Source organism: Erigeron canadensis, chromosome 9 (genome assembly GCF_010389155.1).
Source record: "Erigeron canadensis isolate Cc75 chromosome 9, C_canadensis_v1, whole genome shotgun sequence".
In the NCBI taxonomy this organism is placed as follows: domain Eukaryota; kingdom Viridiplantae; phylum Streptophyta; class Magnoliopsida; order Asterales; family Asteraceae; genus Erigeron; species Erigeron canadensis.
The window spans coordinates 36,515,830-36,530,699 of NC_057769.1; the positions used below are offsets into that span (position 1 = coordinate 36,515,830).

Here is a 14,870-nt window from a genome sequence, read left to right on the forward strand (position 1 = left end):
TTTGTTTAATCTTTGCAACACATAATACATATACGGTCTAAAATCCCACAAAATTTATAAAAAATATTATTTACATATTAAAAGATATTATATCTAACATAAATACTAAAAGAGTTTCTTAAATTGTTTTTTAAATAGATCACCACCCTTAGATGAAAAGTCATTTTGAATTAAGACCTTTAGATTATTTTGATTACATCATCTTCTTTTTTTAAATTCATACTAATTATCAATAAAACTAATAACAAATAATCATAAGTACTAACATTTGACTATGGCTTTCTTACACTTACAGTTTATCTTTTTTAACGTCCTCCAATTAAATCATCATCAAAATAATATATCTATTTCACTTTTACATATTAATTTTTAACGTATGTTTATATTCAACGCTTTCATATCTAACTAAACTGTATAATTTGAGAACACGTTGTAATAATGTTTAAACTAAAATTTATTAATCCCCAAAATTGTTTATTGTCAATAATCATATATAAGAGTATAATGTTTTATATTAGTAATTAATCTATTCAACATTATATGGTTTTTGTTTACCAAGCCAATATACCATATAAATATTAATTGATTTGAATATAACCGGTTAAATTCAAATAAACTTAAACTATATACTAGCACTGTATCCGTACGATGCGGTGGTGGTTTAGTGGTGACACGGTTTAGTGGTGACGGAAACTGTGGTGGTGACAAACTGTTGGTGGTGGTGAGTGTAAGCAATTGATGCAAAGAGGTAATAGAGATATTTTAAAAGATAAGAGATTGATTATATATATTATTTTAAAGTAAAACTTATTGAAGTGTTGTTTTGACGGTTTATCTCTCTAAGTTGATCACATATATAATACAATGTTTCATGTTTAGTACAAATAAACTAAGTAATTGACTTTAGAAAAATTTAGACTATTTTTACGAGAACTTTTACTGTATGTTTATGGAGCCTTTGATACTAACATACAAAGAACTAACATAATATATGTTATTACTTACAAAGATTTTAACATGGCTTTGCCCTAGTGGTTAGGGGTATCTTCTAAATTTACTATGTAAGCACTGTGAGTGAGTTTACTCACGACCTCGGGTTCGAGCATTGGGGTTCTCATCTCAAAGGTATATTTCATGAGAAGGGGGTTGGGTGTCCGGAAATATGTGGTTAGAATTGCCTCCAACACCTCTAAATTAAAACTCACTTGCAAAAAAAAAATTTTTTTTATACATTCACCCGCATATTACGCGGGATATAATCTAGTTAATAATAAATGCCGCATGTTGGAGAAATTTCAATAAACGAGAATAAATAAATAATCTAATAATTAGTAATCTCTTTAAGCACCAATTCGATTATTTTCAGAATAAATTAATTTGATGATTCACTCTAAAATAGTCATTCGAATATATCGAAGATTAAGAATTCCTTATGTGTTGTATTTGAGAAAAGAACCAAACGAAAATATCGATCTAGGATGTGATTATCAACAAAATGAAGCATATTGGGCCCATTAAATGTCTTCTCAAAGTCAGGGCCTTTGCCCTTTGGACCTCGTTAGGCTATGAGGTGTAGCCTGTTCATTCTCGAAAATGTCATCCGGAACGCCCCGTAACGCCTTCGGAACGCCCAAACTCGGCCCCGAGAGGCGTTCCGGCTTCTTAAAAAATGAGCGCCGTTGCATTTCGAACGCCTTAGATTGCTTGGTTTTTGTGGGCCCTTCGACTGATCGGCAGTTTCCAAGAAGAAAAAGAAAGAGTTTGTTTTTTTTATTCCTTAAAAAACCTATTATATATACAAGAACTTCATATTTTATATATATATATAAGGTAGAGATCCAGAGAGAAGGTTTTTAAGGAGAGAAGGGAGAAAATGTTCGTTTTTTATTTTTTTTAGCTTGTTTTTTTTTACTTTTATTCTTTTTTTCACTTTTCTTATTTTTTTTAATTAATTCAATCCATAAAAAAATTTAAAAAATAAATAAAAATAAAAAATTTCTAACCCGAGTTAGTGAGTTATACATGTAAGGGTACGGTACGGGCTTCGCCCTTAAGGATATTAATAAGGGGTAGCTGGTAGGAGTGATAGGTCATAGAGGGTGATAGGTTTATAGGGGGTGATCGGTGATGGGGTGATCTACCTAACGGGCTTCGCCCTGAGCTATTATGGCTCCGCCATAAGTCGAAAGGCTTCGCCTATAGCTTACGGGCTATGCCCTTTGAAAAAAAATAATTTTTAAAACTTTTTTAAAATTTTTATATGGAATAAGTTAATTAAAGAGAGAATGAAAAATGTGAAAAAAAGAATAAAAGTCAAGAAAACAAGTTACAAAAATAAAAAAACGAATTTTCTCTCTCTTCTCTCCTTAAGGTACCTTCTCATTTGATCTCTATCCTATATATATATATATATCATCTTCTACATCTATCTATCTCTACAATTTCTTTCTTTCAAATCTTTCATACATCTCTATTTCATACATCTTTCGTATTTTATACATAATACATGTTTTTTATTTGATTTGTACTACTCGTATTTTTTTTTAACAGTTAATATAATGTGTTTTACTCGTATAATTTAATATAAACACACTTAAATAAAGAAATATTAAATTTATATACAAAATAAATATTTAAGTTTAGAAAAGTTTTATTATAAATGTTTTACATAATTTAATTATAAAATAAAAAAAATAAAAATTAGGAATGCTCCTAGAGACATTCCTCTATCTCAAGGGAATGAATGAAATGCCCCTCATGATTGGGCTAGGACACATGTCAAATATGGAGTGGAGGAGGGATATTCCCTTAACCCTCGACTCATCTTAGTCTTAGAATCTGTCGTCCCTTGAATGCATTATCGGAGACGTTGCCTTGAACCCCGTCCAAAGCCTCTAAAATCATAAAAAAATTCAGGTAAGAATGAACTAATTAAATACCCTCAAATCCATACGATTTTTTTATTATTACAATAATGATCTGACAAATTATTATAATTACATTAAAATATTGAACATCGGTCGTCGGCTACTAATAATGGTAATAAATGGGGTAACGTGATGTGATGAATTAGGAATATAAACATAAATTTGTGTATATATGTATAACCGATTGCGCGCTATCTTTTTCCAATTTTCGTTTATTATTACTACAACTTGAGAAACAAATTACTGTAAAAAATATGTCATCCACAAATCCAGCGTTTAAACACTTACAATTCTCGCTTGAAGAGGTTTTAAAGGCCACCAACAACTTTGATGATAAGTATGTCATCGGAAGAGGTGGTTACGGAAATGTGTATAAAGGACAACTCTTGGTGTCCGGAGAGATTGTGAATATTGCTGCTCGCAGATTAGATCCAAAGCGTCGACAACGGGGGGATGTTGAGTTTTGGAACGAGATTACTATGCTTTCTAGCCTCAAGCATGAAAACATAGTATCTCTGATTGGGTTTTGTGACGAGAATGGTGAGAAGATCATCATAATCAAGCGTGAGGCCACCAAGGGAAGTCTCTCTGTGCATCTTAGCAAGCCAACCCTTACATGGATTCAAAGATTGAATATATGTGTTGGCGTTGCGCGTGCTTTGAGATACATCCATAGCGGTGAGGGGCGAGGTTCTAACGTTATACACCGTAACATCAACAGCTACACGGTGTTATTAGATGCTAAATTTGAATCCAAGTTATCTGGTTTCGAATATTCTATCAAACAATCGGTTACTCGAACGCAACTTGTGCTTTCAGAAGCTATAGGAACAAAAGGGTATATGGACCCATCGATTCTGAAGACGGGAGGTGTAACTCACAAGTCAGATATCTACTCCTTCGGAGTGGTTTTATGTGAAATATTATGCGGGAGGAAAGCTTCCATTCCAGATGGGGAAAAAAGATTTTTAGCTACATTGTTCAGAATTCACTATGAAAAGAGATCATTGAATGATATAATTCATCCTGATCTACGGCATCAAATGACCCAGAAATCACTCATCGAGATCTCCAAAGTAGCATATTACTGCTTAATGGAAAACAGCGCAAAACGTCCAAGAATGGAAGATATTATCATTGTACTTGAGAAAGCATTGGAACTTGAGAATCTGGTAAGATTCCTTTTTCTTTCCACATAATTAATTAATATCCCGATAGAATAAGAGAGTTATTTAAAAACTTACAAATAAAAAAAAAACGTAAAAACAATTTTGGACCACGTATTTTTCTCACCTTTCTCTCTTTTCAATTAAATATAAAAATTCATCCAAATCATTCAAAATGCTTTATCTCACAAACCGTTAAATTGTTAGATTAAAAAAAGTATGAGTAGTCTTAAATTTTCGTTCTCTTTCATTAGAGATGCAATTCCATATACTTTTGACGACTTTCTTATTTTTTGTTTTTTTCCTTGTGCTTGTGTACCTACACATGTGTAGGATCTTTGTTTTCACATTTAAATTAGTAAATTACCATCTGTACACAACAATGAATGTTAAAGCCGGAGCCCGTTAATCCATGGCGGAGCCATGGTGGCCAAGGGCGCAACCATAGCGGCTAAGGGCGAAGCTCGTTAGGTAGATCACCCATCACCGATCACTCCCTATGACCTATCATCCTCTATGACCTATCATCCTCTATGACCTATCACACTATGACCTATCACCTCAATGACCTATCACCCCCACCAGCTACCCTTTATCAATATCCTTAAGGGCGAAGCCCGTTCCGAATTATAATTTCGTTCAACTTACACATGTGTAGGTTATCATGTGTAAGTATAAAAAAAAAACAAAAATTAAAAAATCTTCAAAAGTATATCGAATTACATCTCTAATAAAAGAGGACGAAATTTTAAAATTACCCATACTTTTTGTTTCATCTAACGATTTACGGTTTGTGAGATAAACATTTTGAATAATTTGGATGAATTTTCTTATATAATTGAATTGAGAGAGAAATAAGGAAAATATGTGGTACAAAATTGTTCTCGCGTTATTTTTTATATTTGTGAATTTTCAAAATAACTAACCATAACTATATTTTTATTTTTACAAATTAATATATATTAAATTAAATTACTCGTACTATTTTCTTAACTACTTACGGAGTATTAAACACTTATAATGTTCACATTTGTTTATGTTTGGTAGTCGTCCTTTCAGATAAAGACATAGATTATAAATTAATTAGTACTTAAATATGCACTGAGATACATCCATAACGGTGAGCGGTTAGGTTCTAATGTCATACACCGTAATTAACATTTGAGATACATCCTTGTGTTTCTCATAACAACACCCGAAATATAAAGGTAGTTCATGCATATTTAAAGTACTAACCAATCTGTAATCTATGTCTAATTTTAACTCTAGGATAAGTAAATTAAACTTATTAATATAATACGAATTAGTAAATAAAATTTTCTAACCAAGTTAGTTTTTAATTTTCAAAAAATACATAGATGTTTCCCTTTAAAATAATAATAATAATAATAATAATAATAATAATAATAATAATAATAATAATAATAATAATAATAATAATAATAATAATAATAATAATAATAAAAGGTTTCTTAAAATGCGTATTAACTAATCAAAACCATTGACTTTATAAAAATTAGATTTGATTAAATTATAATCAATACTAACTAATTAACCTGATTTAAACGCGGGCATTCTATAAAGGTTTTGTAAATATATACCTATTATCACCATAAATCGTAAATCGATCGTAATGTAAAGACGTCTGTGTTTTTGGTGACAAGTTACTATGTTTGTCAAATGAAAATAGAAAAGTTTAAAACTTCTTTTACATGACCAATAATCATTGCGTTAAACAGAGCAGAATTCTGTCACTTTTAATTGAAACAAGTTAAGTTAATAATCGAATGGTGTTTTTATACATTATCTTTTATAATTTTAGATCTTCATTATAGACATCAGTTTGTCACACTGCAATTTTCCTCGCGTAGATAATTTGAGTATAAAAAAGTTATATAAATATTAGTATAGATTGAAATTTTTAATGAGTGAAATCATATAAAATTTACAATAAATAGAAGATTTATAATAGTTAAGAAGATATACTAATGAATGTGAAAGTCTCAAGTTTGCAACAATCAAAACAGATTAAATAAAAGATATAAGATAAGAAAGTATACACATTTAACTATATGTATATTAATTAAACAGTAAATATATGGTTGGTTTACAAAGAAGAAAATTGAAAATACTTGTTAAGTTTTTGACACACAAAAACTTAAATGTTCTACAATAATAAGAAACACACACAAAGTGACAATTGCAGAACTACACCAACAAGAGTTACGGCTAGGTCAAGTGATTCCTTATACAGGCAGAGATGGGACTCACATGACAACCCAATAGATGTTGACACCTCAAGGTTGTCAACCATCTATTGGTGGATCTCTCAGATCTGCAGGGCTCTCTGTCTTCATCTTGTTTGTTTCCAAATCCGGTATGAGAGAGAAAGACCCAGGTACCGTTTTGGTACATGATCACATGTCTTCAATCTTCTTGATCAACACGTGTCTTGGGACCAATATTCTTATCTTCATTTTCCCGTTATTTTCTGACTTACAAAAACTGGGCAACGAGTCATCGAACTTATCTTTAACTTGAATATAATATTGATCGCTGAGAGATCGCTGACGAAGCTACTCGCTGAGGACTCGCTGAAGAAGAGACTTACTAAGTCTCTCAGCGAATTCATAACTCAACAGAATGAAAACTAAATAAAGAATATATGATGTCAAATTGCATTTTTATTAATAGAAACTAAAGTTAAAAAGGGATTTTTCTAATGCTATGTAATAATATTTGTTTTTATCTATTATAAAGATATCCTAATAAATATATCTTCTTACATCTTTTAAAATTTTGAATAAGTTATTATCATAGACCCAAATTATTTATTTATAGTATTATTAATATTATTAACAAAAGTCACTTATAATTTTTACATAATTTAATAGGTTGCATTTAATTATTACTTGTTTTAGTTTTTTCAACCGATATTTACCTAAGTAATATTGATTTTTAAACATCTTCTCCCTCCGTTCTCTCTCCGTCCCAATTTAAATGTCCATGTTTGACTTTTCAAGTCTTTTTTTTGTAACTTTGACCATTAATATTATTGTTTGTGTTTTCTAATACTTGGCGAAAGTTATATCATTATAAAATACATTGAAAACTTAATCGATTCATATATATTATATCAAGTATTACATAATACAAGTAGAATTCTAGATGGTCAAAGTTTATCATGAAAGACCAAAAATGTCAAACTATGACATTTAAATTGGGACGGAGGGAGTATATCTTAAACTATATTTTATCATTCAATTAAGAGAGGAAGGGTTATCTAAGAACCCACAAATAAAAAGAAGAAGGTTAATATCACAAATGGCCCATGTGGTTGTCGAAATTAGCATTTTGCACCCTGTGGTCGATTAATGCTTCTAGATGCCCCTATAGTTGCATTTTTTTTATCACCAGAAGCCCCTGACTCAAACGTCCGTCCATGAGGAGCCATTAATGCCCTCACGTGCTACCAGGGTGAGGGTATTTTTGTCATTTTACATCTAAAATATCATCTACTCTTTTTTCATCTTCTTTCCAGATCTACATGAGTGTTTTTCAATATATCTTTATCCCATACAAACATTCACATAATAAAAGCATATACCATATATCAAAATTATACAACCTCTGCCACCGAAAACATATATCAAAGTGGAGCCAAAATCTTTTTCCAACCAAAAATATATCCTAGTGCTATTATTGCTTTCATATAATAAACAACAACAATTTCTTTTTAAAGTATTAAGTTGACTAACCTATTGCAAGTTTGCAACTACTCGTACTACTTTACATACCCAGATTTATAGTTTTGATTCCAAGATTCTCCAAAACCCACTTCCCCACGTGCTAGCTTTTTTGATGTTTGTCTGATCTGGATTGGATCACAAACTAGTACTATATATAATTAATATATATGTATATGTATATATATATATATTCAACCTTCCATCAATAAATATATAGATTAGTTCCACCGTCTTATTTCTTTCCCCATTTTTCTTTCCGGCGAGAACTATCACCACCACAAAATACGGTTTGGTGCAGCAGATCTATAACTATATTATCAGATTATGTATATATATATATATATAGAAATCAGATTATGTATATATGTAGCAATAAAAGGGTAGAACCTTTAAATCCGGTCACCTTTATGAATCCGACCACCACCACAATATCCGGTCACCTTTTTAGATCCACCATCACCACAGATTCAACTACCTAAATGATGAGATTTGACGACCGTTTTAAATCCATCCAACGAGAACTATCACCACCACACACTGACCGTTTTAGAGAAGAAGCAGAAGTTGGCAACGGTGATGATTTCATAGATCGATGGTGATTTCTGATTTCATATACATATATACATAGATATTATATATATAGATACATATAAGAAGGTTTTAGAGAGAGTTCATAGTATGATTAGTTAAGGGTTTTACTATATATTGGTACAATTGGTTATGTATGTATATGTATATGATCTTCCTACTAGTCCGATCCTCCTTTAATTTGTTGGTTTAGAGGTATATTATGGAATGATTGTACGTTTGGTGTTTGAGTTTGGAAAACATTCATGAAGTTGGATCTGATAAGGAAGATGAGGTTAGATCTGATAAAGAATGTGAAGGGGGGCAGAGAGTGTTTTAGCTGTAAAAGACGAATATACCCTCACGTGGGATGCACATGAGGGCATTAACGGAGGAAATTAGACGGACGTTTGAGTCAGGGGCTTCTAGTGATCAAAAATGCAACTATAGGGGCATCTAGAAGCATTAATCGACCACAGGGTGCAAAATGCTAATTTTGAAAACCACAGGGGCCATTTGTGATATTAACCAAAAAAAAAAAACTCAAGAACCATTTTGGACCACTTATTTTTTTTTCGTTCTCTCTCTTCAATTAAATAATAAAATTCACCCAAATCATTCAAAATGCTTTATCTCACAAACCGTAAATCATTAGACGAAATAAAAAGCATGGGTAGTCTTAAAATTTCGTCCTCTTTCATTAGAGATGCAATTCGATATATTTTTGATGACTTTTTTATTTTCGTTTTTTTCTTCTTGTACTCGTGTACCTACACATGTGTAGGATCATTGTTTTCACATGTAAATTAATAAATGAACATATGTACACAATAATGAAGGTTAAGGGCGGAGCCCGTCAATCCATGGCGGAGCCATGGTGGCCAAGGGCGGAGCCTGTCGGTCCATGGCGGAGCCATAGCGGCTAAGGGCGGAGCCCGTTAGATAGATCACCCATCACTGGTCACCCCATATGACCTAATCACCCTCTATGACCTATCACCCTATGACCTATCACCTCTATGACCTATCACCCCACTAGCTTTGGTTTATGAATATTCTTAAGGGTGAAGCCCGTTCCGAGTCATAATTTTTTGTTCAACTTACACATGTGTAAGTTAATTGTAAGTACAACAAAAAAAAATTGAAAATTAAAAAGTCGTCAAAAGTATATCGAATTGGATCTCTAATGAAAGAGGACGAAATTTTAAGACTGTCCATGCTTTTTGTTTCGTCTAACGATTTACGGTTTATGAGATAAAACATTTTGAAATATTTTGGTGAATTTTATTATTTAATTAAAAAGAGAGAAAATGATAGAAAATGAATGGTCCAGATTTATTATCGCGTTCTTTTTTATTTGTGAGTTCTTAAAATAACTCACCCTCAATTAAGAATCTCATATGTTCATCATAATTTAATTTTACCAAATGTCAGTTACTACATAATTATTTAGTTTACTATTTAGTTATTTTTTAGGTTTAGTTTATCAGCAGATTGTTAACTGTTATCGTTTTCCATTTATTTTTATTTCAAGCTCTATTTTTTTATTCAATCAAGAAACAATATATTGTTCCACAAAATTTAGATATGAGTTTAATCCAGTTTATTATATAATGAATAAATGATCGAGTCTCTATGTTTCTTATGAATTAAAATATTTAGAGGATGTTTGTAATTGCATTTTAAACTAATTATTTAATTATTGCGTTTGCGAAATATATTTATTTTAGAAAAATTATCTTAAATCGTCCATGTGGTTTGCTCGTTTCGCATTTTCGTCCCTGTATTTTTTTTATCACTAAATGTCCTTGTGTTTTACCATTTCATTGTCTAGCGTCCCTGCCACTAACAACCGTTAGTTTTCATCCGTTAAAACCCTCGTGTGCACTGCACATGAGGGCATTTTCGTCCAGTTTGTAACCGTAGGGACTATTTGTGATAAAACATCTTTAAGGAACTATTTGTAGTAAAAGACAAAAACTCATCATCTTCCTCCCTCTCTTACTCCCACCACCAGGCAAACTTCCGGCCACCCTCACAGCCTTCCGCCGTTTCCCTTTTTCACCATAAAAAACTACGACCATCATCCGCCCCAACAACAATTAGGGTTTCATCTTTAATCACAAGCACAGAACCGTTGCTGCTGCTGCTGCTCAGCCACTCTACCGCCGCTGTTGCTGCTGTTTCGTTTTTCAGCCACCACTACACGAATCCATAACATCCCAGGAAAGTATGAAACGTAAGTAGCGATCTTATAAAAAAACTCATTTCATCCCTCTCTCTAGAAACCCTAAGTTTTTCCTTTTTTTTCTTCTATTTCTCTCTCTCGCAGCCACGCACCACCGGACTACCACCACCTCAAGACGGTCTATAAAGAAGAAGAGACGTTCAAGCTTCAACACAGGTCGTTATAGATCTGACCATGCTCGATTATTATGTTTTTCTCTTCGGTTTTGGTTCAAAACCGCCATAGACTACCACTTTTCACCACCTTTTATTACCACCATGAACCATCACTATATTGTCAATGTTTTGGGGACTGAAATGGTCGACGTTTGTCGAAGTTTTTGTAACCATAGTGGGGTGGTGGTTCTCGGTTTTCGGCAAACTTTTTCGGCGGTGGCGAGTGGTGGTTGGTGAAAGGAACAAGACTCAATAACTGAAAAACGAGATTTTTTTTTTTAAAAAAAAAATACCCCAAGTGCGCCGCAGTGGGAACCTTCTGACCTGCGGGTGCAAAGTCCCCCACTGCGCCGCAGTGGGGTTGTAACTCTTCCACTGCGCCGCAGTGGAATACTTCTGATCCAGACCTGCATTTTCAGCACTTGATACAATTCAACATACAACAAATCTTCCATTTCAAACCTTACAATGTCCTTTCCTGAACCCTAACTTGATAAAAACATTAGTACAACTTGGTTTAACAACTTTTCATCATCCAAACTTCACTTCCCATCAATCAGGTCAAATGACAACATGGATAATTAACCAAAATGACCATGTTTCGTTTCAAAAGATTATGGCTCAATCATGAACCCTTTACAAACTAAAATCTGTTTCAAACCAACCAAACCAAAGCTTTTCAAAACAAACAAACTCCTATCAAGAGTCATGAGTGAGGTGGGACTTTCTAAGTATCTACACAAGAGCACCATTCGCACATGAATGGCATTACCTTCAAGTTATTCAAAAACGATATCTACAACTTCAAGCTTTATCAACACCACCTAGTTCCTTCTTCCGGAACTACCTATAAAATGGTAAACAACCAAAATATAAGTAAAGGCTTAGTGAATATACTTGCATACATTTACGAATACGAAGGAGGGCAAAGTACAAGGACTATTACATATAACCTGTCACACCGTCATGCCACATTTACATGTTTACCTTGCACACTAAACACAATATATGGATCCATATAAGCTAAAAAATCATAAACAATAACAACTATCGGGGTTCTTAGGCCCCAGAGGTTCTTAGGCCTCATATCAAATCAACTAACGGGGTTTTTAGGCCCTGGAGGTTCTTAGGCCTCATAAACACTATGCCCCATATGGGCCTATGCCACATCAATTACCACACATGGACAAATAAACTTCAACATGAAGTGGTCAATTGATCCAACATATACATAAAGGTACGCAAATATACTCACCTCCTCCGCAACTCGAACAGTAACTCAATAAAATGATAATGCACAAGCAACTTCAACTTATGATCAACATACAAAGTATAAGCTTATATTCACAACTTGACTAGTTCAACCTAGTCATTCACTATCACCAACCTTCCTACACCCAAAACCCAACCCATTTATCATTGAGTTCCTTTTCTTTCAACCATAACACTAGGTAGTTCAACCTACCATTTTCATCAATATTACAATAACTAGTAAAACTCATCTTTTCTCAAAAACTAAAATGATCATATGAACTTATCAACTTCATAATCAAACTCAACACATAACTCAATGACAATCTAGGTTATCTAAAAAATTGTGGAAAATTAACCAAAAATTCAATTTCTATCAAAAACCTCCAAATTGGTTCACTCCATGAACCCTAATTCAAAAGAAAGATGAAGAGCTAAATTAAAGGGAAATCATTACCTCAATAACAATGGCTAATTTAAGACTTAGATGGAAAATTCTCCTTCCCCCATTTCTCATTGAAATTTCGGCCACCACCCTCCACCATTCAAACCCTAACTTTTAATTTCTTGATTGAAGATTAAAGATTAAAGATAGTGATTGTTATTGTTCTTGATAATTACTAGTTGATGAGGAATTGCATGAAGGATTTTAGTTAAATTGTGAAGAGGATTTAACTAAGAAGGTTGGAGAAGAAAATTTGAGTGAGTGGGAAAATGACTCAAAAGAAGGAAGTGGCTGGCACTCTTTGGAGATGCCACGACTCATACCAATTTTTGTGGGTATTTTACCCGTTATCCGCTAAAGTTCCAACTAAATTAACCTCATATCCAAAAATAAAATACTAGGAAATTAATCTAATGTCAAAACTATAAAAAGGGTTAATTTCTTTTACCTTAAAATCTTTGGGGTGTTACAGTTGGTCGGTCAGAAGTGGTGGTTGGAATTGTTTTTAATCCAACGTGTTTATTACAAATAGTACATGTGTTTACAAACTTGACGATACTACCATCATGTGCATTGCACATGAGAGGTTTAACGGGGCAAACTAACTGTTGTTAGTGTTAGGAACGGTTGACAATGAAAATGAAAAATACAGAGATAGTTAGTGATAAAAAAAAAAAAATACAGGAACGATAATGCAAATCGAACGAATCATATAAATGATTCGTGACAATTTCTCTTTATTTTATAAGACATCCAATATGATAACCAAACTACGTACATGCCGCCTCTCGAAACTCTCAAAAAACACTTTGCAAACTCTCTCTATACTACTAGTATTTCATTACCACAAACTAAATGAAGACTAAAAGTGTTTGAATAACAGAATAAATAAATACACTTAAAGATTTTGTAGTGAGTTGGAGACCTTTTATTTCTTTCAACGTAAGTCCCAGTATAAGTAAAACCATTATCCCGCCCTTTCTTAGCTTTTTTGAAACTGTTACAGATCAAAAAGTTAGATCACTTGAAGATTCCGCTCAGTGATATACTATCGGCCACCGAAAACCTTTCAGATAGTTACTCAATAGGGGATAGAGATTATTGTTCCTTATACGCAGCAGAACTTGAGCATTTTGATGAAGAAGGAAATCGTTCCATGATCGATGTAAAGGATAACTATGAACAAAAACCAGTGAGACGCAACACGGTTATTATAAAACGCGATACTGTCTTTAAGCAATCTAACAATATTGAAAACGGGGAAGAAGAAGAAGAAGAAGGACCAACAGACTTCAAACTTTTTGGGGAATGGTTCTACAGAGAAATTAACATTCTTCACACTTGCACGCATCCGAGCGTAATCAAACTACTTGGATTTTGTGTTGAAGGTTCTGAGATGATTATTGTCGTTGAGTATCTTTCTAATGGGACCCTTAATCATTTGTGGTACGACGAAGACAAGCCTAGCCTTACGTGGGCACAACGATTGAAAATATGCCTTAATGCTGCAAATGCATTAAATTACCTTCATTATGAGATGGAGGACGGACAGAGTGTAACACATCATAATCTACATAGTGGAACCATTGCCTTGGATGAGAACTTGGGGGCCAAAATAACAGACTTTGGGTTCTCGTCATTACTGCCTCGGAATATTCATAATGATAATGATTATCTATCGATAGATGCGTGCTACCTGGATCCTTATATGGGTGATAAGTACAAGAGAGATTCGGATGTATATACTTTCGGAATATTTATGTTTGAAGTCCTATGTGGGAGAGAAGCCAATGACCCAATATCCGAAGAAGAGAGTAGTGACGAAGAAGAGAATACTGACGAAGAAGAGAGTTTCAAAGAAACTAGTGACATTGGGCTGGCGTTTGAGGCGAGACGATGCTTCCAAGATGGAACACTAATGGAAATGATAGATCCATCATTATTAGAGAAAGACGACACTGGTGAAAATAATGGCTATATTCTAGAAAAAAGTACTCGTAGTATGTCTGTGCAGATATATATAAGAATTGCATATTGGTGCATAGCCGAATTTCGTGACGAACGTCCTACAATGAAAGTGGTTGTCAAGGAGCTTCAAAAGGCATTATTCTTTCAGGTAACCTATAGTTAATTGCAATAATTTATTATCCTTCAACTAGATTTTACTCGTATGCTCGTATATACATTACAACAAGTCAAGTAGTCAAACTATTATAAATTATTACTGTATTATATATTATGTATTATATTATATTATATACTACCTAAAAAGCATACCACATATGATGCATAAGGTACAACAAATATATTTCTAGCTTTACCAATTTTGTTACATTCTTATGGTTCATAAATACTTGATAAG

The 14,870-nt window shown here is 33.1% G+C and overlaps 1 protein-coding gene across 1 annotated transcript; it reads left to right on the plus strand.

Moving 5' to 3' along the window:
- The first annotated feature begins 3,181 nt into the window (after window positions 1-3,181).
- On the plus strand, window positions 3,182-14,639 carry LOC122583750 (receptor-like kinase LIP1). Its single transcript, XM_043756125.1, has 2 exons — window positions 3,182-4,099; window positions 13,515-14,639. Exons 1-2 carry the CDS (start codon window positions 3,182-3,184, stop codon window positions 14,637-14,639), a joined length of 2,043 nt encoding a protein of 680 aa, XP_043612060.1.
- Window positions 14,640-14,870: the final 231 nt, after the last annotated feature.

Coding starts and splice junctions, on each gene's coding strand:
- LOC122583750 (XM_043756125.1), top strand. CDS start 3,182: ATGTCATCCACAAATCCAGCGTTTAAACACTTACAATTCTCGCTTGAA. Junction 4,100..13,514: donor CATTGGAACTTGAGAATCTG/GTAAGATTCCTT, acceptor AAACTGTTACAG/ATCAAAAAGTTAGATCACTT.